The sequence below is a fragment of the Rousettus aegyptiacus genome, unplaced genomic scaffold, assembly GCF_014176215.1.
Source record: "Rousettus aegyptiacus isolate mRouAeg1 unplaced genomic scaffold, mRouAeg1.p scaffold_m13_p_14, whole genome shotgun sequence".
In the NCBI taxonomy this organism is placed as follows: Eukaryota; Metazoa; Chordata; class Mammalia; order Chiroptera; family Pteropodidae; genus Rousettus; species Rousettus aegyptiacus.
In genome coordinates, this window is record NW_023416289.1 from 31,007,738 (window position 1) to 31,035,088 (window position 27,351).

The 27,351-nt window shown below is 37.4% G+C and overlaps 2 protein-coding genes and 1 pseudogene across 8 annotated transcripts in view; 2 read left to right on the forward strand and 1 right to left on the reverse strand.

Annotated features, from left to right (window-relative positions):
• Positions 1-1,235: 1,235 nt before the first annotated feature.
• CEP89 (centrosomal protein 89) overlaps positions 1,236-27,351 on the reverse strand; it is a 69,835-nt gene continuing 43,719 nt past the window's right edge. For all 7 annotated transcript variants that reach the window (XM_016133232.2, XM_016133237.2, XM_016133231.2 and 4 more), the window contains 5 exons: positions 22,093-22,260; positions 21,369-21,510; positions 20,837-20,926; positions 5,843-6,012; positions 1,236-1,593 (listed from right to left, as the gene is read on the reverse strand). In XM_016133232.2, the coding sequence (XP_015988718.2) occupies positions 1,401-1,593; positions 5,843-6,012; positions 20,837-20,926; positions 21,369-21,510; positions 22,093-22,260 (763 nt within the window). In that variant the 3' untranslated portion in view covers positions 1,236-1,400. The remainder of the gene's footprint in view (positions 1,594-5,842; positions 6,013-20,836; positions 20,927-21,368; positions 21,511-22,092; positions 22,261-27,351) is intronic.
• Positions 25,380-25,498, forward strand: LOC118611872 (annotated as a pseudogene).
• LOC107504184 (cytochrome c-like) lies at positions 26,816-27,155 on the forward strand. Its single transcript, XM_036232092.1, is given in 2 exon segments — positions 26,816-27,013; positions 27,015-27,155. Coding segments are annotated over 2 exon segments (339 nt in total).

Consider the following 27,351-nt stretch of genomic DNA (forward strand, 5'->3'; position numbering starts at 1 on the left):
GCAAGGCACAAGTGCTGCACGACTCCCACCCCTGCCTGGCCATGTGGGCCAGGGTTCACTGAAGTTGCAAAGTGCATTTGTAATGCGTGGTAAACTTAAAAGCAGAAACGTAAAAATGTTCACGCCTCAAGGAGTAAAATGTTCCCATAGCAGGAAAAAGGCACAGATGACAAAAGTGGTTCTCTAGGTGGCGTGATAATGGCAGTGTTCCCACAGACGGGCCAGCCCCTGAGCACAGGTCTGGACGGTGAGAGACCATGGGCTGCTGCCGCTGTTCGGCCTATCTATGGATGCCCTAGCTGTCCAACAGTTGGCACGAATTCCCTCGAAATAGCATCGAAGTTATTTGCTAAGTCATTTCCCAGTGAGATGGTAAATAGTTTTAAATCCTGGTGAGTTTTTCTACCCCTGGTATAATGATAACAAATTATAATGATTTAACTGAGCAAGTTTAATAAAATGTAAAAGAACTATGACTTTCTATTTCCACTTCCCATCTAGCAATCAAAGAACATGTGCATCACTTTTAGACATGACCAAGGACCAACGTTAGGGCTTATTTGCTCACCTGAAACAAAGTAGGCCTTAGCTAGGAGGGGTGTTGTAAAAGGATGTTCCAGGATTCTACCCGTCCATGCCACTGGCTAGAGGCCTTTATAGCCTGATGTCCCTGGGTTCTTCCAGCATGTTGGGGACAAGCAGCCCTGGATAGCTGGCATAACCATCAGTCGGTCTCACTGAATGGTCCCGAGAGGCTGGCACAGAGTGGAGCAGACCCACGGCCCCCACTCTGGTGCTCAAAGTGAGGGCTCTCAAAGCGGGTGAGGGTATGTGGCCCTAGAAAAATTACCTTCCCAGGAGGACAAAGAAGGGCTGGGGAGGGGGCAGAACAGGTTTTGTAAACTTACCAGTGCGTGAGTACCAGCACCTTGTTTTCTACTGAACTATACGATACCACCCAGAGCTAATGTGTAGATATTATCATTGCTGCTTCCACTGATGGGCTCATCCAATTAAACTCATCTAACACAGAGTGAGAGCTCAGCCCTGCCTGGCCATTCCCTCGGGTGACTTCTAGGATCCCAGAGATGGGGCAGCTCATCAGGTCTCCTGTTCACCTGAGCAATAAATCTCACAGAACCCGTCTAAGTGGCAATGTGGCCAGAGGGCATGCACTGGGTCAAATACAGTTTAGTAGCACATTATTAAAACAAAGCGAGATGTAAAAAAACGGATTCAATTTCTGAGACAGTTTTATTTCTTCCTTGCCCTGAGGAGAAAAAACACTGCAGTGTGAGGTGGGAGCCTGCCCCTTCCCACCCTGGGGAAGGGGGCTTTTAAGGCTGAGCGGCCCTAGCCCGGGGGCTCCCGCAGACTCTGGCGGGCGACGGGAGGGGGCTTCAGGTCACGGTGGTGAAGATGCAGCCGTCCAGCACATCTCCCTGAGAGACGCCATCGAGGCAGGGAGCCTCGAAAGTTCTCGTGCTGTCCCATGTGCCTTTCCTCTCCAGTGTAGCTTGGAGAAGTTCTCGAATTCTTTGGTTTTCCTTGGAGGTAGACTCCCAAACAACTTCAAGCTCACTTTCCACTTCTCTGAGAGAAATAAAATAACAAAAGTTTAAAATAGCATAATTAAAAAAGATTTATAGAGCCCTTATCAATCCTAAAGTAGCAAGAACTCAAATGGAAGGGTGCTTAATTAACATCAGCGAACAGAGCCTTCTGCGCTTAGGTTCTGAGGTGAAGATTCCCAGTGATGAATTAAGCACCAAGGTCCCTTGGAAATAGGAAAAAATACCAGGGCACAGGCTGGAAACAATTTCTTACTTTTTCTAAGTTCTGCCTTTTCTTTTATTTTGGCATCGATGCATATATCCTTTGTTTCTCTATAGAGTTAACACGTATAAGAATAAAATACAATAACTGCAGTGGTTGACCTATATATACACAATGGCCTGGCCATGGGCACTCACTTGGCATGGGCCTTGTAGGCCTCTCCTGTGACCCTTCTCCTTACTCGCACTGGTCAATGCTCAGGCACTTTTCCCAGGCACCTATCCATAAAGCCACTGATGGGCCCACCCATAAAGAGTTATAGTAAGGGGGTACGGAGGAGACAGTCGGGGAGTGGGACTCATATCCGAGGACACAGAGAAGACCGGCCTAGACCATGTGCCAGGAGGGTGAGTTCATGTGCTCAGAGGGAACCAAGACTAATGAGGAAAGGAAAAGACAGCAAAGCAGTTTTTTTTAGAGCAAGCACTCTGTGACAGGCATCAGACGGGATGATAAGGAGACAGACAAAAGTATCCATGTCCTCATGGGGCCACTGGGGGAACAGACCAGGATACCAGTCCCCACCTCATAGGATGATGAGCCTCATGGAGGAGTGTGAGGGCAAGAACAGCAAGCCTCATTGTGGGAGGAGGAGCAGGCCTTGTGCAGGGTTGGGAGGCGAGCTCCTTCAAAGACACTTCCACATGTTTATGAAAATATTAGAAACTGAATTACCAGGTGGACTTAGCACTATTGTTTAAAGAGAACACTGAGATTCAGGGAGGCCAGTGACATGCCCACATGTCCAGTATTCACCTTTCTTGTGAACTGTTGCTTCCTTCTAAGGCCCATGATGCCGAGTGTGGGGCACTATTTAGATAAACTATGTCTAAACAAATTTATAGCGCAAAAACACCTAGGTATTTGATAAATTACAGCAATTATGATAAATGTATGGCTAACCTCAAAATAAAGAATAAGGAATATCTAAGGACAGAAAAAAAAAAATGAAGATTGAACTGAAACCACAGAGTTAGATACACAAAATGTTGGTATTGTTTTGAGGACAAAAGTTCATAACAGAAACCCAAATTTTTGTAAAATGGAGATTAGGCCTTAGGCCCATAAAAACTAGGTGTGATAGAAAACCCCAAACTCTCTCATATCCGTATTTCTTCTCTTCTTCCTAGATACACTCTGGACTATGTATTCTAGAATTAGGCAGGAAAGTGGAGGCACATAAAGAACCCTCACAGAAAGGATGTTTGAGTGGAAATCTGCCAGTCTTCAAAAGAAAACTGCTCTGAGAGGCTAGGAGTTGCCTGTTCTCAAAATCATTTGGAGTAGAAATCTACATGACTGGGCAACCCCAGACCCTGACTAGAATGAACCAAGAGTACAAAGCCATTTTTGAAACAATCAGGCAAAAATACAATAGATGGGTTAAACAGTACTTTGAACCCAGCTGAAGAGAGGATTAGTAAACTGGAATATCGAGCAGAGAAAGTCAACCAGAATGCAGTTCAGAAAAAATCTAATATTAATAAGATACATATTAGAAATGTAACAATGGCATTGTGGATATTTTAAATGTCCTTTTTTTTTTTAACTTTTAAAGAAAGTATTATTATATCCTATTTTAAAAAATTATTAATAAAATTACAGTGGCTCCAGGTTAGAAATATTCTCTGGAACCAAAGAGAAGCAAATGCATATCTCTGAGATTGAGATCCCCAATCTGGACCCTAAGGATTCCACAGAATAAATGCAACCATATGTAATTTCATCATTTAAAAAATTATTGTACAAAGAAGAAAATAAGCTACATAGGGCAAGAATCAACAAAACCAAATTTAAGCTACCCCAAATTTCATATATTGGAATTGTCACACATAGAATATAAAATAAGTATGAATGAAATTATAAAATAATTTTAATTATTATTAAAAATAAGCATAGAACAATAATTTATTTTAAACGTGACTAGGTAGAGTTTAAAAAGCACCAAACGGAAGTTCTTAAAATGAAATATACAGTTATTTAAAAAAAATCTTGGTGGCTGGGTTAAATAGTACATTAACATAACTGAAGAGAGAATTAGTAAACAGGAATATTGAACAGAAGAAATTATATAGAATGTAAACCAGAAAAAAAAGGAGATGGAAGATTTAAAAAGTAAGGCACATGAAGGATTTAATAAGAAGGTCTAACATACATTTAATCTGTATTCCAGAGGAGAATTTAGAAAGACTAGGAAATGACTTATTTTTAAGATGTGACTGAGATTTTTTTAGATGAAAGACACAAAACCACAGATATAACTTATACAAAGTAGATATGTAAAAAATTCACAGTTAAACATAACAATGGAACTGTAGAATACTAGATACAGATCTTAAGAGGCAAGGGAAAAGGCAGATGAAGACATCTAACAGTAACAGTGAAACAGAGAAGACAATGGAATATGCCGAGAGAAGAAGCCTGTCAAGGTAGAATTCTGTACCCAGCAAAAACATCTTACATTTTGAGGACAAAACGCAGATGTTTTCAGATACACAAAAACTAGGAAAGCTTACTCTCACAGACTCTCACTAAAGACATTTCTAAAGAATGTACTTCAGGAAGAAGGAAACCTAATCTGAGAAATAATATCTGAGATGCAAGAAAGAATATGTTAAAAGATAAACAGGAATATTAAATTTTTGAGTTTTTTGAGGAAAAATCAATTTGAATCTGGCAGCATCCAATCCAGCAGATAAAAAGGAGCTCCAAGAAGCTGTAAAAATGAAAGGCTTTTATGGGCAAAGGAAGTAGGAAGAAGAAAGTTATACGAGGCAAAAGTAGTAGGCTGGTTATTACTAGGTTACTCTTCTAGGGGATGGCAGGGGTCTAACAGACAGATTACCAAACTAGTGCAGAGCAGATGAGTCCTGATTGACTGGTTTAAGATTCCATTTCTAGGAGAGTCAAAATTATAAATTAAGTCTTAGTCTTATTAGCATAAAAACTCCATTTTGGGCCTGTAGTCTTGTTTTTAACAACTAGTAAGAAAAGAAATTGGCAAACTGCAGGTAAATCAAAATAAACAACTATATAAAACTAGTAACATTTAATTTGGGGCTGCTAAAAATAATGACATAAAATAGATCTTTGTTTTTCACTTTCATATACCTCTATATCTAATGACACTAGATAATAACAGCACATAAACTGAGGGAGGAATAATTAGATTAAAGCATTAGAGCGTACATTTGGGGGCAGAAATGTAGAGATGCTGATTAAATTTATATTTTTAATGTTAAATATCCATGGTGAAATTTCAAGGTTTACCACTAAAAAAAACAACAACAGAAATAGAACATAATTTTCAAACCAAGGGCAAAAAGGGGAATGGGGAGAAATAAAAACAAAAAAGTTCCATTCTATTAATGTAAGTCTAAACTTCCTATCTGGCAGGAAACTTAGTATTAGCCCAACTTTTTACGAAGTGACTCTAGAAGGTAAGAACTTCTGTGACTACAGAAACCATGTCAGATATGACTTCGTTTTGCCTGGCATTAAGAAGCACCTGGCTGATGAAAAACAAAACAGATGACTGCATTCCATATGGCATCAAATACATGGCCCCTACCATAACTTGAAGAAAACCACATCCGAGCTGGGATGTGATGTACAGTATGGTGACTATGGATAACAATACTGTATTGTGTACTAGAAGGTTGCTAAGAGAATAGATCTTAAATGTTCTTCTAACAACAACATAGTAATCATGTCAGGCGAAGGACGTGTTAACTAACCTTACTGTGCTAATAATTTCGCGTATATATACATACGTCAAATCATCACATTGTACAGCTTAAACTTTAGACAATAGTATATGTCAAATTGCTTGGGGAAAAATTTAAAAAGAAAATGATTGAGAAAATAAAAATTAAGACCAATGCTAAATTCTGATAAAACGACAATACAAAAGCAAAAATAAGCAATTGAACAAAGAAAACATTCAGAAAATCCTACCAAACATTCAAAAAACAAAGAGACAGATATGATGCTGGGGTAGCTCTACCTTTTCTGCTGCAGTGCGTCGTCCAGGACATCCTGCTTGTCCTGCAGCATCCGATGGAGGTGCCTCATCTCCTGCTGGTACTGAGCTGTCTTGTTAGCAAAATCCTCCTGCTGCTCTGCCAGACGGTGACTAATGTTACCCAGCTTCAGTGCTGACTGCTTCTTGTACCCCTGGTGGAGGAGAAGGTACTCTGTGAGTGAGGGGATGCTGCTTGTTGCCTAGGTCAATGGCTTCCTGGATGCATTCGCTACCCACTTCCTTGGGCTGTCAGAGTTATCCCTGGATAGGTCTGATCTGGGAAGGCATGTCTGGATTATAAAAGTCACATAAAGTAATAAAATAATTTCAAGTACAATAAAATCAAATTTCTAATTTGTATCATGTCTTGTTTTTTATATACTATAAATAAAATTGAAATAGAAGGACCTAGCAAGATCTGTCATACTCTGTTAGTAAAAAGATGACTGACATAAAAGACTAATCTATTCATTTTCCTATGTACATTTTTATTGTGTAGTGTTTAAGGTTATGAATTTCCCTCTGAGCCTTTCTAAAACTGCTGTCACATAGATTCTGATTTATAGTTCATACAGATTCAATTCTCTTGAGAAATTATGATATTCTTGAAGTGGATCTAAGATGGCAGCTAAAACTCTGAGCTCACCCCCTCTGAAGAACATACTGAATTTACATCTATATTTAAAGCAATTCTTCCTGAGAGAAAACTGAGCCAATTGGGCAGCTTCTGCTCAACAAAGAAGGACTGTAGAAAGAAGGCTGGGGACCTGTGAGAGCTCCTTCAGAGCTAAGACAGCTTTCCAGGACCGAAGGAACTGATGAGCGCCATTATTTATATTTCCTCTGCACTTGAACAGCAGGCAGGAGCTCCTATCCAGGTTCTCTGGATGAACTGCAGGACCACTGTAGCATGTACTCAGCCACCCCTCTTGGAACTAGATCTAGCAGGAACAGGAGAACACCACAGTGTGCACAAATGAGGTCCCTCCACATGGACATTCATCCAGTGGGTGGAGCAGGATGCTGCTGCTGTATGCACCTACTAGGCTTCGTGTGCATGTGAGACACTTCTGCTCAGAGAGAGTGCAGAACTAGCAAAATGCTATAGTAATCCGCATGCCAGGCTATGCCATCCAGGAAAAAGTGCAGAGATAGTGGGGTACTCCTACACGTGCACATGGGGCTGCCCCACCCAGACTTGGTTCAGACAACAGAAGATTAAAACAACAGGGTGCTCTGGATGCACACTGGGCTGCCCTGCTGGAGCAAAAGGGCAAGGAAGCACATATGAACCAGGCTGGTCTGCCTAGACCCCACTCCTTCTGGCCAAGCAGCTTATAAGGTATACCATGTGCCTTTCTGACAACAACGGGCCTACGAAAAACGTCTGGCACACAGACTGGGAGACGTACCTGTTTCGGTTAAATCATAGGAACAAATAGAGAAAGCCAAACAAAATGGTGAGACAGAAGAATATGCCCCAAATGAAGGAACAAGAAAAAACCCGAGAAAAACTCTAATAAAATGGAGATAACTCATTTGTCTGATAAAGAAGTCAAAGAAACAGTTGAATGGATGCTCAACAAACTTGAGAGTAGAAAAAAGGAACTCAGAGATCACTTCGGTTAGAAAATGTAATAAAGAATCAACCACAGATGAATACAATAACTGAAATGAATAAAAATGAGAAAGAACTGAAAATAGATTAGTTAATACAGAAGAATGGATTAGCAACCTGGAAGACAGAATAGTGTAAATCACCCAATCAGAACAGCAAAATGAAAAAAGATTTAAAAAATGAGGATAGTATAAGGGACCTCTGGGATAATATTAAGTGCTCTAACATCTGCATCACAGGGATTCCAGAGAGAGAAGAGTGAGTGGAAGGGGCAGAAAGTATATTTGAATAAATAATGGCTGAAAACTTTCTTAATCTGGAGAAGGAAACAGACATCCAGGCCAGAAAGCACAAAGCTCCAAACAAAATGAACCCGAGGAGACCCACACCAAGACATAGTGTAATTGAAACAGCAAAAGTTAAAGATAAAGGCAAGACAACAAGAAGGAAACAAGTCACAATAAGGGAAACCCCATGAGGTTATCTACTGATTTCTCAGAAGCAACTCTATAGGCCAGAAGGGAGAGGCAGAAAATATTTACGATGCTAAAGGGAAAGAACCTATATTCTAGAATATATATCTGGTAAGGTTATCATTCAGAGTTGAAGGAGAGATAAAGAGCTTTTCAGAAAAGCCAAAATTATAGGAGTTCACCACCACTAATACAACTTTACAAAAAGTGTTAAAGGATCTTCTTGAGGCAGAAAAGAAAAAGCTATAACCAGAAATGAGAAAACACTAGAAAGAAAAAAAATCTCACCAATAAAGGCAAATATGTAATAATCCCAGTGAATCAAGAAAAGCTAATGTGAAGGTTAAAAGACAAAAGTAGCAAAATTAACTATAACTACAATAAATAGGGAGTACATAAAACAGAAAGATAAAAAACATAATGTACAAAATATAAAGAGTATAGTGTTTTTAGAATGTATTTGAATTTTCACACATATCAGCTTAAAATAGACTGCTATAGATATAGATGGATATATATGAACCTCACAGTAACCAAAACTCAAAACCTACAAAAAATACACAAAAAATAAAGAGAAAGGAACCTAATCAAAACACAAATGAAAACAAGCAAATCAAAAGGAAAGAGATCAAGAGAAGAAAGGTGAAAGGAATAGAGAAGAACAAAGCAACCAAAACCGACAAAATGGCAATAACTATAGACCTATCAATAATTACTTTAAATGTAAATGGACAATATGCTTCAACCAAAAGACACGGAACGGCAGAAAAGATAAAAAAGCTAGACTCATCTATATGCTTTCTACAAGATACTCACTTTGGTTCAAAAGACACGTACAGACTAAAAGTGAAGGGATGATAAAGTACATTTCTATGCAAATAAAAAGAAAGTTGGGGTAGCAATATTCATTATCGGAAAAAACAGACTATAAAACAAAGGGTGTAAAGAGACAAAGAAGGACATTACTTAATGATAAAGGGGTTAATCCAGAAGAGAATATAACAATTGTAAATGTCTATGCAACCAACATAGGAGCACCAAATATTAATGGATATAGTTAGAAATTAATAGTAATAAAATACTCTTCTTCAGTGGATAGATCATAGAGATAGAAAATTAATGAAGAAATAATGGCCTTAAATGCCACATTAGATCAAATTGACCTAACAGGCATGTATAGAGCATTTCTTCAAAGAATTGCTAATTGCATATTTTTGTCAAGTGCACATGGAACATCTAGCAGGATAGATCACATAGTATGCCACAAAACAAGCCCCAATAAATTCCGAAAGATCAAAATTATAACAAGCATGTTTTCTGACCACAATGGCATGAAACTAGAAATCAACTTCAAAGAGAAAAGTGTAAAAAACACAAATATGTGGCGATTAAACAACATGCTCCTAAATACTAAATGACCAATGGATCAAAAAGGAAATCAAGCAGGAGGTACCTTCAGACAAATGAAAATGAAAATATAACTTTACAAAATTTATGGGATTCAGCAAAAACTGTTCTTCCAGGAAAGTTCATAATTGTAGAGGTCTATCTAAAGAAGCAGGTAAAATCCCAAGTAAACAACCTAACTTTATTCCTAAAGGAACTAGAAAAAGAAGAACAAACAAAATCCAAAGTAAGTAGAAGGAAGGAAATAACTAAGATCAGAGCAGAAATAAACAAAATATAGACTAAAAAAAAAAGTAGAAAAGATCAATGAAACTAAGAATTGGCTCTTTCTAAGGGTAAATAAAATTGACAAACCTCTAGCAAGACTTATCAAGAGAAAAAGAGAGCCCAAATAAATAAAATCAGAAATAAAAAAGATCACAACCAACACAAAAGAAATACAAAGGATCATTGAAGAGAGTATGGACAATTATATGCCAATGAACTGGACAATCTAGAAGAAATAGGTAAATTTCTAGAAACATACAACTTTCCAAGACTAAATAAGGAAGAAACAGAATCTGAATTAACTGATTACTAGCAATAAAATTAAAGAAGTAATCAAAAATTTCCCAACAAATGAAAACTCAGGACCAGATGGCTTCACAGGTAAATTCTACCATACCTTTAAAAAAGAATTAATGTCACCCTGAACAAGCCCAATCCCATCTGATCTGGGGAGCTAAGCAGGGTTAGGCCTGATTAGTACTTGGATGGGAGACCACCTAGGAAGACCAGGTGCTGTAGGTGTAAAAATAAATTAATATCTATCCTTCTCAAAATATTCCAAAAATCTGAAGAGGAAGGAATGCTTCCAAACTCATTTTACAGAGCCAGTATTACTCTAATACTAAAACCAGAGAAAGACATTACAAAAAAGAGAATTAAAGGCCAATATCCCTGATGAACATAAATGCAAAAAATTTCACAAAATGCTAGCAAACCAAATTCAACAAAACATTAAAAGGATTATACACCATGATCAAGTGGGATTTATACCAGGGATATAAGGGTGGTTCAACATTTGCAAAGCAACGTGATTCATCACATCAACAAAACCAAAGATAAAAATCATGTGATCATCTCAATAGATGCAGTAAAATCATTTGACAAAATTCAACATCCATTTATAATAAAAAAGAAAGTAATTATAGAAGGAACTTAACCTCAAATTGATAAAGGCTGTGTATATGACAAGCCCATAGCTAATATACTAAATGGTGAAAAGCTGAACACTTTTCTTATAAGATCAGGAAAAGACAAGTATACCTACTTCTACCACTATTATTCAATATAGTTTTGGAAATCCTAGTCATAGCAATCAGACAAGAAAAAGAAATAAAAGGCATCCAAATTGGAAAGGAAGAAGTAAAACTGTCACTATTTGCAGATGACATGATACTATACATAGAAAACCCTAAAGAAACCACCAAAAAATTAATAGAATAAGTGAATTCAGTGAAGTAGCAGGATACAAAATTAATATACAGAAATCTGCCACATTTCTATATACTAATAACAATCAGAAGGAGAAATTAAGAAAACAATCCCATTTACAAATGCATCAGAAAGAAAAAAATACCTAGGAATAAACATAACCAAGGAGTTGAAAGACTTGTACTCTGACAACTATAAGACATTGAAGAAATAAACTGCAGAGGACTCAAATAAATAGAATGTAACATGCTTATGGATTGGAAGAATTAATAAAATGAACATACTACCCATAGCAATCTACAGATTCAATACAATCCTTATCAAAATACCAATAGCATTCTTCTCAGACCTAGCACAAATAATCCTAACATTTATATGGAACCACGAGAGACCTCGAATAGCCACAGCAATCTTGGGAAAGAAGACAAAATTGGAGGTATCATGATATCTGATATTAATCTATACTACAAAGCTATAAAAATCAAACAGTATGGTAATGGCACAGAAACAGACACAAAAATCAATGGAACAGAATAAAGAGCCCAGAAATAAACCCTTTCATATACGGTCAATTAATTTACAACAAAGATGGCAAAAATGTACAATGGAGAAATGTACAAGTGATGTTGGAAATACTGGACCAAAAAAATAAAAAAGAGAGAAGAAACTGGACTGCTCTCTTACACCACATACAAAAATAAACTCAGAATGGATTAAAGACTTAAATGTAATTCCTGAGATCATAAAGCTCCTGGAAGAAAATATAGGTAGTTATCTATCTGATGTCAGTCTTAGTAATATCTTCTTGGATATGGTCCCCTGAGCAAGGGACAACAGCAAAAATGAACAAATGGGACTTCATCAAACTAAAAAGCTTCTGTAGAGTGACAGAAACCATTAACAAAACAGAACCTACTGAATGGGAGAATACACTAAAAAATGATATACCTGAAAGTGCTGATATCCAAAATACATGAGGAACTCATATATTTCAAAAACAAAAATAAACAATCCATTCAAAAAATGGGCAGAGGACTTGAAGAGGAATTTCTTCAAAGAAGACACACAGATGGCCAAAAGACATATGAAAAGATGCTCAACATCACTAATCATCAGGGAAATGCAAATCAAAACCACAATGAGATACTCAACTCGAGGGAGAATGGCTGTTATCAAAAGGTCAACAAATAACATGTGTTGGCGAGTATGTAGAGAAAAGGAAACCCTTGTGCACTGTTGATAGGACTTCAAATTGGAGCAGGCACTATGGAAAACAGTATGGAGATTCCTCAAGAAAACTAAAAATAGATCTACCATACTACCCAGGAATTCCACTTCTGTTTTATCTGAAATAAACAAAATCACTAATTTGAAAAGATATGTACATTCAAATGTTCACACAGCATTACTAGTAGGAGCCAAGATATGGAAGCAACCTAAGTGTCCATTGATAGATGAATGGATAAAGATTTGGTATATATACAATGTAATATTATGTAGCAACCCCTTCCCCGCCAAAAAAACTCACCATTTGTGATAACATGGATGGCCCTAGAGAGTATTATGCTATGTGAAGTAAGTCAGACAGAGAAAGACAAATTATCATATGGTTTCACTTATATGTGGACTCTAAAAAAACAAAAGCAAAAATGACTCCTAGAAACAGAGACCAAAGGGATGGTTGCCAGAGGGGAGGGGAGTGAGGAGATGGGTGAAAAGGGGAAAGGGAATATGGTCAATACTGTTATAAATTTGCATGGTGACAAGATGATTACTAGATGGGTGTGGTGATCATATTGTAAGGTATATAAATGTTGAATCACTATAATTGTACACCAGAAACTAATACGCTATGCCAACTATACTTAAGTTTAAAAATTAAAAATTTAAAGTTTAAAGAAAAGAAATCATGACATTCAATTTATATAGCCTCTCTGACTCAAAAATTGGCTTACTGAATAGTTTTTGCATTTCCAGATGAAAAAATATTTTCTGCTCTCTGATTTTATTAATTTCTGGTTCTCATATTTTTGATATGAAAAATTTTTGATATGAAATAGCTGCCTTATTTCTGTTACAGGTTTATTAAGGTTTTTTTTTTGCACTCAATCTAAGATCAATTTTTGTGATTGTTGTGTACATATATAAACAATACTTATAGATTACGTTGTTAAATCTTCTATATCCTTACTTTTCTTTAATCTCTGAATCTGTCTTGGGCAGATTAATATTTCTGTTATTTTTTAAGTTTCCATTTTCCTTTGTACCTCCTGTATTTTATACTTTATAAATTCACTGTTGTATTATTTAGTACATATTCATAACTACTATATATTAATTATAGTGTTTAGCAGTATGGAGGCCTCTCCTTTTGTCTCATTTAGTGCTTCTGGCCTGAATTCTACGTTGGCAGTTGTAGGTATTACAACCTTGTTTTCTTTTTGTTTGCATAAATCTGGATTACCTTCATTCATCTTTTTATTTTTATTTTTTGTAGAACACTTTGTGTCAGATTGTGTCTTGGCTCTAGCATGGAACAGTGTTTTTGCTTTATAAGTGATTCTAAAAAACTGTGCTCTTTTAATGGATAAATTAAGCTCATTTACATTTATTTATGACAAGACTTGTTTGATCTCAATTTTATTTTATGCTTTATTGTTTTATCTACACACACTTTTAAAGATTTTACTATAGTCTGTTTTCCATGCTCTTTTTTACTGTTATAATTCTACTGTTTAGGAGCGAATCTCTTTTGATTCTTGTGGTTACTTTTATTCATATATTCTTATGCCTTTATAATACATGTCCTTAGTCCTTGTATTTTTGATACTCTCCATTGGTTTGCTATCAAAAGTAACATAATGTTGGCTCATAAAAACCTTTCTTCATTCTTTCCCTACTTAAATATGCTTAAGTTCCTCCTACTTGATTTTTTGGCTTTTTTTTTTCACTTAATAATTTACTTTTCCTTTTTAAAAATAATTTTTAAATACAGCTGACATACAATATTATTTTTGTTTCAACATAGTGACTAGCTAGACATTTATATAACTTATGAAGTGATCACCCCGATAAGTCTAGTACTCATCCGATACCATAAATGTTACTAAATGTTACTGACTATATTAAAATGTTTTCACTATATTCTCTATGTTAGTACTTTACATCCCTGTTTTTATAACTGGCAATCTGTACCTCTTAATCCCTTCCCCTTTTTACCCATCCCTCCCAAACCCGTCCCATTTGGTAACCATCAAAATGTTCTCTGTATCTACAAGTTTGAATTTTAGATTCCAAATATAAGAAAAATCATATGGTATTTGTCTTTCTCTGACTTATTTCACTCAGCATAATACCTTCCAGGTCCTTCATCCATGTTGTTGCAGATGGCAAGACTTCATTTTATTTTATAGCTCAGTAATATTCCATTATATATATGTACCAGCTTTTCTTTATCCATTCATCTACTGATGGACACTTAGGTTGCTTCCATATCTTGGCTATTGTAAATAATACTGTAGTGAGCCCAGGGATGCATATGTCTTTTTGAATTAGTGTTTTGGGTTTTTTTGGATAAATACCCACAGGTGAAAGTACTGGGTCTTTCTTTGTTTCTTATTACAGCCTTTGCTTTTTGAAGTATGTTTTGTCTTGTTTAAGTATTGCTATTCCAGCTTTCTTTTTCGTTTCCATTTGCATGAAATATCTTTCCATCCCTCTACTTTATTTTGATTGCGGCATTTAATCTATTTACATTTAAAATAATTATTGATAGGTATGTAGCTATTGTCATTTTATTATTCATATTTATGTACACCCCCTTTTTCTTCTTAAACAGATAAATCTCTTTAACATTTCTTATAATATTGGTTTGTTAGTGACTAATCCTTTAGGCTTTGTTGTTTGTTTTTGTTTTTGGTCTTGGAAGCTCTTCATCTTTCCTTTGAGTCTACATGATAGCTTTGCTGGACAGAGTAACCTTAGTTGTAGGACCTTACTTTTCATCACTTTGACTATTTCAGGCCAATCTCCTCTGTTCTGCAAAGTTTCTGTTGAGAAATCAGCTGATAGTTTTATGGGAATTCCATTGTATATAACTAGCTGTTTTTCTCTTGCTGCTTTTAAGATTCTCTTTGTTTTTATCCTTTGGCATTTTATGATGTATCTTGGTGTAGGAAGGCCTCTTTGAGTTCATCTTGTTTGGGATTCTCTGCGCTTCCTGGGCTTGTATGTCTATTTCATTTACCGGGTTAGGGAAGTTTTGTCATTATTTCTTGAAATAGGTCAATTCCTTGCCCTTCCTCTTTGTCTGGTACCTCTATGATGTGAATATTGGTAGGCTTGATGTTGCCCCAGAGGTCCTTTAAACTATCCTCATTTTTATGAATTCTTTTTTCTTTTTGCTGTTCTGATTGGGTATTTTCTGTTACCTTGTCTTTCAAATTGCTGACTTGATCCCCTGCTTCATTTAATCTACTATTAATTCCCTCTAATGTATTCTTCATTTCACTTATTGTACTCTTCATTTCTGATTGGTTCTTTATGTTTTCTATCTCCATTTTTCTGTCTCCCATCTCTTTGTTGAAGTTCACACTGAGATAGATCACTTAGCATCCTTATAAACAGTTTTAAACTCTGCATCTGGTAGATTGCTTGTCTCCATTTTGTTTAGATCTTTTTCCAGAGTTTTGTTCTGTTCTTCCATTTGGGACATGTTTCTTTGTCTCCCCCTTTTAACTGCATTCCTGTGTTTGTTTCTATGTATTAGATAGAGCTGCTACATCTCCTGGTCTTGGTAGAGTGGCCTTATGTAATAGGTGTTCTGTGGGGTCCAGTGGTGTGATCTCCCTGGTCACCTGAGCTAGGTGCTCCAGGTATGCCCCTGATGCAGGTTGTGTGTGCCCTCCTGTTGTAGTTGAGTCTTGATTGACTACAGCATAGGAGGTATTGTGTAGGGGCTGACCCCACAAAGCAGGACTCGCTTTACAAGTGCTCTGGTGCCTGTTGAGTCACCCTTTGGGTGTGTCGTTTGTGGAGGTAGTTGGGTGGTACTCTGTGTGGTCTAATTCTGGCCACTGGGTGTGTTGGTTCTGGGGTTTCTCAGGAGGTGCCCTGGTGCAAGCCAAGGTCAGCCGCTGCCTTTGCCTGGCCCAAGGCCACCTGGTATGAGGTACTGAGTATTCTGCAGATGGTTGCCACTTGTACTGACTGGGCTTGGAGGTGCCTGGGAGAAGCTAAACTGTAGACCAAGACCAACTGTATCAGTGCCAGGCTTAGGGCCACTTAGCAAGACGTACAGGGCATGCTGAGGCTAGCCACTGCTCGTTTGAGGTCTGTGAACCTTTGAGAAATTTTAGGAAAGTCTGTAGCATGAGCCAAGACAAGCTACTGGAAGCAGCTTGGTTGGCCCAAAAGTCGGGTGAGGTGAGGTCTCAGGGAATCACCAGGGTGCTGTAAACAGTGTTAGTCAGGGTGCTGGAGACTCAGACTTGGCACCTACAAGCTGGGTTGCGGGGAAGACTTAGGAAAGGAACAGTGGCTTCTGCCAGCACTTTTTGTCTTGGAGGAAGCTGCTCCTACAGCTTTTGCCCTGAAACCAGACAATGCAGTTCCTCCCCAGATGTCACTGGCGCCTTTGGAGCTGCTGCCCCAGTGCTAGAGCTCAGAGTGAGTGAGTCCATCAGTGATAAATCTGTGCATGGGTTCTTTAAGAGGAATTCTTGGGACTCCAGCAGCCCTCCATCTCACTCAGTCACAATCCCTACTGTTTTTCACAGCCAGAGTTATGGAGACTTCTCTTCCTAACACTGGAACCCTGGGTTGGGGAGCCCTGTGTGGGACTGGGATTCCTTCCTCCTCTGGGGGCACCTCTGTAGTATCCCCCCAGCTGAGATATCCTCCTAATTTTTAACTTCCACATATGGGTATGGATTAACCCATTTTGCATCTCTGTTCCTCCTACCAGTCTCAATGTGGCTTCTACTCTATGTCCTTAGTTGTAGGACTTCTGTTCAGCTAGATTTCAGGTGATTCTCAGTGATGACTGTTCTATAGTTTATCTGTAATTTTAATGCAGTCATGGGAGGAGGCAAGCAAAGCGTTTACCTATTCCGCCACCTTGACTGGCAGTCTCACTTGATTTTTTGGCTTTAAACAATATCCTTTTACTCTTAAGTTATTACATATGAAGCAACCAGCAAGTTTATTCTACTTTCTACCTTATTTTCCCCTTCACTTATTTTTCCTTGGTTGTACTATTTCTACATTGTCGGAGGACACTTACATTATATTCCAGCATCCCTATCTCTGCTTTAAGTCTTAGTTCACAGTTAAATATACTCTTTGTTCACTACTAATACTTTCCCAAGGTCTGCCCAATCATTTCTTGGTTGGCTAAACTCAGGGTGATTGATCCTTAGGACAAAGTTCTTACATGGTCAAAACTGTCAGAAGAGCAGCTTGGTTAGATGGAAACATCCTTGGCTCACACTCTTTCCTCAACTATAGATGGCATTCTACTTGTTCTCTGACATTCAGTGCTGCTGTTGAAAAGTATGATGCCAATGTGTTTTTTTTTCTTATGCCTTTTTTTTTTTTTTTTCCTTTTTGACTGGGTGTCCAAGGTATTCTTTCTTTATCTTAAAGTTGTATTAGATCTTGGTGTCAATTTTATGGGTCCATCTGGGTCAATTTGTCCTAGGTACATAATTTGCCTTTCATTATATAGTTTCGAGTCTTCTTTTATCTCAGATAAGTTTTTATGAATTACGGTTTAGAGCAGAAAATTTCATTGTTTGGTTTCCTCTTTGGGGAATCTAACGACAGATATATTGGATCTCTATCACTTTCTACTGAATTCTTTTTACATTCCAATTTCTGCCTTCTTGTCTTTGCCTTTTTTCATCTCTATCCTTTGTCAGGTTTTGTGCTTTTATGATAACTTTCTCCTTGTGATTTAGTCCATGTTTCTGAAATGGTTTAGCTTTTCCTTCTATTTCTTTCTTATACTGTAGCAGTTCCATTTCACATCCTCCTTTGACCATCTCTTCTTAGGGTTCTGTGTTTCTGCTTTGTGGTATTTATTCCTAGCTTTGACTGCTTTACTAAGTTTTAGCTACCAACAGCATATCTAGCTACTGACTTATTTACCTACAAAACTACCTGCCTATCAATTCACTTTGAAGTACAGGTTACAATTTTTATTTCCTTCATGGTAACTTTTTTTTTTTAATGCATTTTCATTATTTACAGCAAAGTTATACCTTTCTTCCTTTTTCTTAAGGTATTTTTGTATGGCAGGCACAAATTTGTTTGGGATAAGATGAGATTCTGACAGGGTGGGGGAACACTGGCTGGTTGGGTCAAGGAAGGTTTCCAAGTTTTACACACCACCTCTTGTAGCCCCTTTTCTGGTTACCTGAATCCACGCTGGTTTGACAGAAGAGATTCTGCCTGCAGCTCTGAGTTTCCTAGATATCACCATACCCCCAAGGTGATGTCCTCAGTTTTGCAAATCATATTTTGCTGTGGTTTTGTGAGATGTCACCTCTGGATTTTCTCAAGCCTTTTCCAGGTCTCTTCTCTTCATATCTCAGAGATTCTGCCCTGTCTAACCTGGATCCAACTTCCTCTCTGAGTGGCTGGGTGGGCCCTTTTAATTATTCCTATTCAGATGAACAATAATGAGATGGATTCCTAAGACACAGCCAACCATTCTGAAGATCAGAACTTCTCTTTTGAAAATACAAGCCAATAGGAAACTAGAAAAACAAAAACTCTTAATTGTTCATTATTACTCATAATACTTCTCTGCAGAGTGCCATCACGAATACTGCAGTGTATTCCTTCTAGCCTTTTGATGCACAGTTGAGATATTGTTTTGTACACTGCTGTTGATTTTGTTGAATTTTTAAATTGTAAAATATATTATTTAATTAATTCCCCAAATAGTTATACAATTTTTTGAATTCTATGTGCCCCATGCTATTCTAGGTGCTTGGGATATATCAGTGAGCAAAAACAGAAAAAGAGTCCCCACCTTTGTCGAGCTTATAGTCTGATTAGGGGGGACAGAATAACTATTAAACATAATAAACATGATAATAAATAAATTACATAGTCTGGTAGAAGGTGATGTTGTCTTTGGAAGAAACAATAAAGCAAGGTAATGAGAATCAGGAGTATAGAAGAATGGATGGCCAACAATTTTAAATAGGCAAGGTAAGCCTCACTGGTAAAAGTGAGATATTTGGGGAGATACATGTAGATATTTGGGGAGAAATACATAAAATATACATAAATGATTTAATTACTAATAACAAAGCAATAAATCAAACATTAAGAGAATATTATCAGTATCAGACTTGGAAGTCCTCAAGTGTCCCAGTCCCTTAGATAGGGTCATTGGTCTCATTTTTGCTATTATCTTTTCCTTACTTTTTTAGTTTTACCATCTATGTATGTAACAAACAGTTTAATTTTGCCAGTTTTAAACTTTATATAAATGAAATCTTATTATAGGCCTTTGTTTGTATTGTGCTTCTTTCACTCAATAATATGTTTAAGTTCTTCCATATTATTGTAAATATAATTTGTTCATTTTCATTGCTTTTAAGTTTTCCTTTATGAATATTACAATTTATCTGTTCTACTGCTGATGAATATTGGTTTAATTTGGGACAATAATGAACAATGCTGATGTGGTCATCTCCTTACATAATTTCTGGCGCACATGCGCAAGGGTTTCCTTACCAGTAGGAGCACATATTCAAGGGAGGGATGGCTGGGTTGTGAGCTATGTGTATGTTCTACCTTACTCAAGGTACGAACCAATTTCCAGCTCAAAAAGTGATGCAGAAAAGTTCCCACTGCTTCATGTCATTTCCAAACACTCTGCATTTATCAAACTTCTTAATTTTTGACCTTGTAGGTACGAAATGAGTAAAAACATATTTCACTCTTTCACTCTTTTAAGATTTTCTCTTTGCCTTTGGTGTCCTGCATTTTCACTCTAAAGTGTCTAGGTGTGGATTTTTAAAAATTTATCCTGCTTGGTGCTCAGATTATGACAGCTAAGGAGTACTTTAAGACTAAATTTACCATACCTCATTTACTTTAAAACTGTGTCAGACAGGGAGATTCTGTGATACGACCTTCATATCACACGGATCAAATTCCTAGAAAACTACAATACCTGCTAGTGATCTATGATGACATTTAGAGGTCAACACAACTCCATCGGGTGTATGATTAAATTAAATCCTTCCTACCACTAGAAGCCGCGGGGTAAATTCCTGAGTGCTAAGTGTGAGACTAATTCAGGCATTTTAGCAAAGGAGCCCTTTCTTCAAATAACATCATGCTATGCGCTAAAGCTGACATTTGAGAGTAAGAGTGGAGCTGCTCTGGGCCACAGAGGTAAGGACTATCTTAGACTGACAGTGAGAACATGGTGACCACGAAAGGCCACCACCCATTATAAATAGGAACAGTGATGCCTTGGAGGGAATGCTAGTCTTTCTTGAGTTTAGTTAGAGAAGGGTGACCTCCCTGGGGTGGTCTGGAATCCAGATCAGGGTGGCTCAGGGAGGCTACATGGGGCAGAGCCTACTGGAAACTAGAAAGTCTCTCAGGTGGCAACTCTGTCTGTATCACCTGAAAATTAAGACCTGCAGGCAATGCAGCTTCCAAAAACTTCACGTTTTTATTGCTTACTTAATATTTATGAAATGTAGGAAAAATAAAATCTTTTCTCTGAATCAGGATACACATTGAGTCTGATCGATTTTAAGTTTCCTTTAACTTTTTTCAAGTAAATAATTCAAGACTAAGCTTTATGTTCCCTAAAATAAAACAGACAAACTCAAAACACACATTTACATATATATATATGATTAAATGATACGTGTAAAATGTACCACTTTCTTAAACATGGAAATCTGCCCCCAGTAAGCCTCCATTCCCACCGGAAAATGGAATCTCTAAGGCTGAAGGATCACTTACCTTGACCTTTTCCTCTAGCCTTCCCAAGCGAATATTGCCTTCTACAATTTTGTCGAGAACTCCATGTTTCTCACTTTCTAAACACTGGGCCTAAGGAGAAAGGTGAAAAGAAAAATAATGGGCTCTCAGTTTTACATAAAAAATTAAAAGAATAAAAAGTTCTTCGGTCTCCTGTCTCCGCCTTCAGCCATGCCGTCAAGGGCCCTCTGAAGTCCAAGCCGGGCTTCAGACACGAGAAGGAGGCTGCAACTTTGGCGTACTGCAAACAGGGCAGGAGCCTCATCGAGGGGACTAATTCCATTAGTTTACCTTCTAAAATATCATTTGCCATTATTTAAAGTTTGGGTTATTCACCTTTCAAAATAGTCTTCCCCTATGGTTGAAAGATAAAATTTTGGAGAATTTGAATATTTGCTGTTGAAATTATAAAAGATGAAGTTTTTTATGGATAATTTTGTAAAAAAAAAAAAATGCTTAAAATTATATTTGCATGTTAAGTTGCAGTGTACTTGAAGTAACTGAGGAAGCTTACCAAATACATAAGATTGTCACGCTCCTGGGTTATATTCTCTGCCAGGCCAACAAGATTTGCCAGGTACTGGTGAGCAGACATTTCATTCGCCATGGCTTTTTCCACCTGCTTTTTGAGGACATCAATTTTCCTTTGAGATCTCCTAAAGAGTTCCCCCAAATGATGGAACAAAGAACTTATTAACCTGAAAGACTAGGGCATAGTGAATATCTACACTATAAAAACAGCAAGTATGTTAGCATTTAAACATTATTTTTCAGCAACCTAAATCTCTAAGTTTGAAGGTGAGAAAAAGTAACCAAATTTAATTTTAAGCCAAGCGTAATTATTGCCTCAAAGTCAAGGCAATAGGAATCACAAAATACTTCACATGATTAATAGGCTAATTATATATTATTGTATTAAATCTTTGGCTCATTTTCTAAAAGACACTTTTGAAACGGAATTCAGTAATACCAAAGAAGACTTTTGGGAAATGGTTAGGAAAAAAGTTCCAGAACTTTCAGAGACTTAGGGTCTTCGTATGATGATCAACCCTGTGTGAGCTAGATGTGAGAACTGTTGGTTAACACTGGTTAACAGAAAAGTTTATACTGTACTTATATTTTGATATTTAATCGTGTCAATTCTATTTTATAGTAAATATTAGAAAAAGATAAAGAATATTTCTCAATTGTTCTTTTTTAACTATTAAAAAAACAGCTTAAGAAAAAACCATAAAAACCTGTTTATTTTCTGTGCCCTTTCAAGTTCAGTTTCCAGTGCTTTGTTTTGAGTTGTCAGATTGTTCTTCTCTAACAGCAGGCCCTTCTTCTGCACTTGCAGGACTGCCAACTTTTCCATCAACTCTTCCATCTCAGCATTTTCTTTCTCTTCTTCCTTCTGCAACTGGCTGATGGACAAAACAGCACAGACTTGGATCTGGTACACCGAGGTCAAAGTAAGGCAGCCACTGCCAGGCGAGTGATAAACAGCCCACCCCGCTAGCCCTGGGTGGGTCATTTGGTGGGTCTCTGTACAAACATGTCCCCATCCCACTCCTGGAGGACCTGGGATGGAGCTCTTAGAGGATAGGAAAGAGAGCATGGTTGGGTACATACTTCTTTGATGGTAATGATCTAACCCCTTTTACTGGTCACAATTCTTGCTTACGCCTGTATATATATGAGTATATATACTTATTTATACCCTACTCCTTCCAGAAAGATTTAAGATAGCTCAATGTTTTACACAGTAATAATTGCTCCCCCTCAAATTCTAATGCTAAAACAAATTTTATGTTATACTATAGTAATTGCATGTTTTTATGATAAAAGAAATGAAGAACAAGGAGGGCATACAATTTCAATATATAATTCTGGCAAAATGATCTTAACAAGAAAAGAGTTACTTCTTCATGGGTTGTATTGGTTGATTTTCGTGTAATAACCAGGACTGAACAGGTAGGGTCACATTCTGAGAGACGAGGTTTCTCTGTGTATAAGGGGATGGGGGATTTACTTCCTGGCTGGCTGGTTGGCTGGAGGACAAGCCTCTGGTTGCATGTGTTTGGGACCTATATCACTTGTCATACAAGTTCATCGACTTCAGCCTGGGTTGGCTCTCCTAACACCTGGTCAGGAACTTTCCACTGCTTTCTAGTTTAATACTCGTTTTAGTCAGTCAAAGTGCAGAGGACATACCTAGACAAAAACCACAGAACTGAGGTTTGAATTAAACTCACTTTTTCATTTACATTTTTTTCTTCTCTTTCTTTTGATTTCAAAATTTTATTTAAAAGTATTTTTTTTGACAAAGTAATACACTCACCTGGTACTAAATCAACCAGTAAAGAAAAGTTCACAATGAAAAGCAACCACAGACAACAGGAAATGTTGGGAAAGTGTTGGTGGATGTGCATCACTACCTTAGAGAACGGTATCGAGAAAATGCATCTACTCTACAGCCCAACAATGCCTCCTCTAGGTATGTATTTAGGGAAACTTTAATGACATATAAAAAGTGTACCATGGCACTGCTTAATGGAGAAAACTTTGAAACAATTTGAATTTCCATTAATAAGCCAAGTAATATGTAGTATTTCATATGATGAAATACCACCATGCAGCAGCTAAAAAGAATAAACTCTATGTCTATTTCAGCATGGAAAGATGTTTAAAAAATTGAGCACAAACTGTCAAGATACCAAAAACACACCAAAAAACACTATATGTTATTCATGGAAACATATGTAAAAGTAAAAAATAAATTGGAAATATGTTTCAGATTTATGATAGTGATCACTTTTGGTAAGTGGTGGGGGTGGGGGGGCAAGGATAAGTTAAAAGGGGCTTCAGCTGTATTTCTAAATTCTAACAATATAGTTCTTAAAACAAACCAAAAAAAAAAAAAAGTTAATATCTGTTGGGAGAAATAGTTGCTTTGAAAAAAAATTTAATAAAATGTTTCCTATTCCACCCCTAGGTCTCGCACCCCAAAGGAAACTTCTACTGACCATTTCTGATTTCAGTTCTTCTGGTAAAAAACCATGAGTTAATTTTTTTTTTTATTGTGAAATATAATATACATATAGAAAAGTATATGAAAGATAAAAGCATATTTTAACAAATAATTATACAGTGAATACCCAAGTAATTACCACATAGGTCAACAAACAGAACATTTCCAGTACCCCAGAGACTCCCTGTGTCCTGCCCCAATCATTGTGCCCCTCCCTAACCATCATTATAGCATTATCACCTATCTACGTATCACTACGGTTCAGTTTAGAACCACATATCAAGGGAACCGATATGTATAATCGGTACATGAAGGATCGGATATATGCACTTCAGTGTCTTTATGCCTCCAACTCACGCATGTTCATGTGTGTGGCTGCTGAATATTTAATTGTATCAGTATATCGAACTCTGTGTACCCATTTTCCAGCCGACAGTCATTTGGGCTGTATCCTGATACACTTGCAGGACTGCCCAGGGCAGTGTGGTCCTCAGATGGGTGTCAGTCTCTCGCTCTTTGTTACTTGTCCACAAGATAAATACAGATACTTAGAGAATAGCTTCAAAACTTTTATAGCAATTTAACACTGTCGTGACATCTGTGCAGTGTGAGATGAGTGAACCTGGCTTTTTGCGCAGCAGCTTGGGTGCTGTCAAATTTGCGGAAGGTTGGCTGGCTTGGGATAAGAGCTGCACACTTGTCACGTGCAATATGAATACATAACAATGTATGATTTTAAGGTTAATTTGTCAACTATAACTCAAAAACATGCAAAATCCAGAACTCATTTATTTCATGGAAAGCTAACTTAACTACTATTTTATTGGATAAATTGTTGAACTGGATTAATGATAAAAGGTTAAAAAGAAGAATATTGAAAATACAAATACTTCTGCTTCTAGCCAAGATAGAGTTAGAGACCAGATTTACCCTTCAGCTAGAAAACCAGGCAGGACAGAAGAAACAACAGCTTTCAGACTTTGGACAAAGGCAAAATAGAACTGTGATTCCTGGAAGCAGGGAATAATAAGGTGAGTACTATAATCATCCAGCTTACTGCTGGGCCTCTGCACAGGGCGGGGGAAACCCAACCAGAACCGAGTGGACTTGCTGAGTTGAGGGGTCAGAGGTCAGAGGTCAGAGATGAGGGAGGCCCAGGCAGCTAGAACTGTGGGGTAAAAGAGGAAGGAGTGTCACAGAGAGGAAAAGGGATCTAAAGCGCTTCAGGAGGGTCCTCACAAGTCTTTGGCTGCGAGCTGATCTGGACTGGTACAATCACCAAGGGCTGAGGAAAGAACCATTAGCCACAAATAGGCAGAATAATTCCCTACATTCACAAAGAACTGGGAAGAGTACATGAGCCCACCAGCCAGAGTGGAAAGACTTTATAATGTAAGGGACATTAGAGAGAACCTTCAGAAGGGTCTGATTACCTTTGGTAGTGGCACTGAACTAACTTTAGACTAATGGTTGCTTTGTGGGTCCCCTAAGAGGGGAAAGCTTGGGGTTCCAGTCTACGATCACGCCACCCTGAGCATGCCCGATCCCATCTGATCTCGGAAGCTAAGCAGGGTTGGGCCTGGTTAGTACTTGGATGGGAGACCGCCTAGAAAGACCAGGTGCTGTAGGTGTTAAAAAAAAAAAAAGAACAAGAAAAAGAAAAAAAAAGGGATTGTTAGATGATAAGGTCCTTGTAATCTGTGAGGTCAACAAAGGGTTGCCTTGCCTAAAAAAAATATATATATATATAGGGTTCCAGTAATTGTAATCCAGCATTTATCCAAGCACCAGACTAAGCACTTCATATGCACTAACTTATTTATTCCCCAACGTCAACCATCTAGAGCTGAAAGCCTTGTGATTCAAAAAGTTCCCTCCCATTACCAAAGTAATCCACATTTATAAAAGAATACTTGCAAAATATTAAAAAAAAAACAAAAAAACACAAAGAAAATAAAAATTACCCACTGATGGTTAATTATGTGTTAACTTGACCAGGCTATGGTGCCCAGTTATTTGGTTAAACACTAGTTAGATGCTGTTGTGAAAGTATTTTGTAGATGTAATTAATGCCTACAATTAGCTGACTTTAAGTACAAGCGATTACCCTCGATAATGTAGGTGACCTCGTCCAATCAGTTGAAGACCTTATGAATAAAAACTAAGGTTTCCCTAAAAAGAAGGAATTCTGTCTTAAGACTGAACACAAAAATCCTGCCTTAGTTTCCAGTCAGTGGGACTGCCCTATGGATTTTGGATTTGGAAGCCTCCACAATTGCATGAGCCAAATCCTTAAAATTAATCTCTCTCTCTCCTCAAATATACATATATGTATACATATCCTACATATATCCTAATGGTTGTTTCTCTGGAGAACTCTGACTGCTAATACACCCAAATTCTCACCTTCCAAAGATAAGTGCTACTAACATTTATCCATTCTTCCATTTTTCTATGTACTTGTGATATATATGCAATATATACACACACAGACATACCTCATTTTATTGTTTTGCTTTGTTGTGTGTCACAAGTGTTGCCTTTTTCACAAATTGAAGGCAAGAGCCTCCACCAGCAAAAAGATTATGACTTGCTTTGGCACGAGCCTTACTTTATCAAACCCACAATATCTATGTGGTATGCCTGCCTATGTAAAATCATACATACACAGACATGGTTCACATATATGCATACGTACTAGAGCAATCAACTCATCCCAGTTTGCCTAGGATCTTCCTAGTTTTAGCGCTAAGTCCCACATCCTGGGAAAACCCAGTCACAGGCAAATTGGGATAGTTGGTCACTGTAATAAACACATGCACTCAAAAAAAAAAAAATAGCGATCATCCTGTACATATTGTTTTATAACCTAATCTCTTCAAATAAAAATATATTGTGGTGAAAGCAGGACATCTGGTTTGTAAGCAGGACCCTTTGTATCATGTGTGATGAAAAAATATTTTAAAATAGGTGATGTTGAGAAGGGCAAGAAGATTTTTGTTCAGAATTTGCCCAGCGCCATTCTGGAAAAGGGAGGCAAGCACAAGACTGGGCCAAATCTCCATGGTCTATTTAGGCAAAAGACAGGTCAGGCCCCTGGATTTTTTTACACAGATGCCAACTAGAAAAATGTATCGCTTGGGGAGAGGCGGAGTATTGATGGAGTACTTGGAGAATATCAAGAAGTACATCCCTGGGACAAAAATGATCTTTGCTAGCATTAAGAAGGTGGCAAAAAAAAAAAAAAGGGCAGACTTGATAGCTACTCTCAAAAAAGCTACTGGGTAATAACTGCCTTATTTGTTAAAAAACAGAACTGTCTCATGACTTTTTTCTCATGTGTAGCATACTTAAATTGATCTCATACGTCAGAATTCAGATCATGAAAGGCTAATAGAATATTTCTTTGGACCTTTCCAATTGATATAAGATTGTCTTGTGGTTGACTAGGTATGATCAGCTCTTTGAACTCTGATAGTAATTA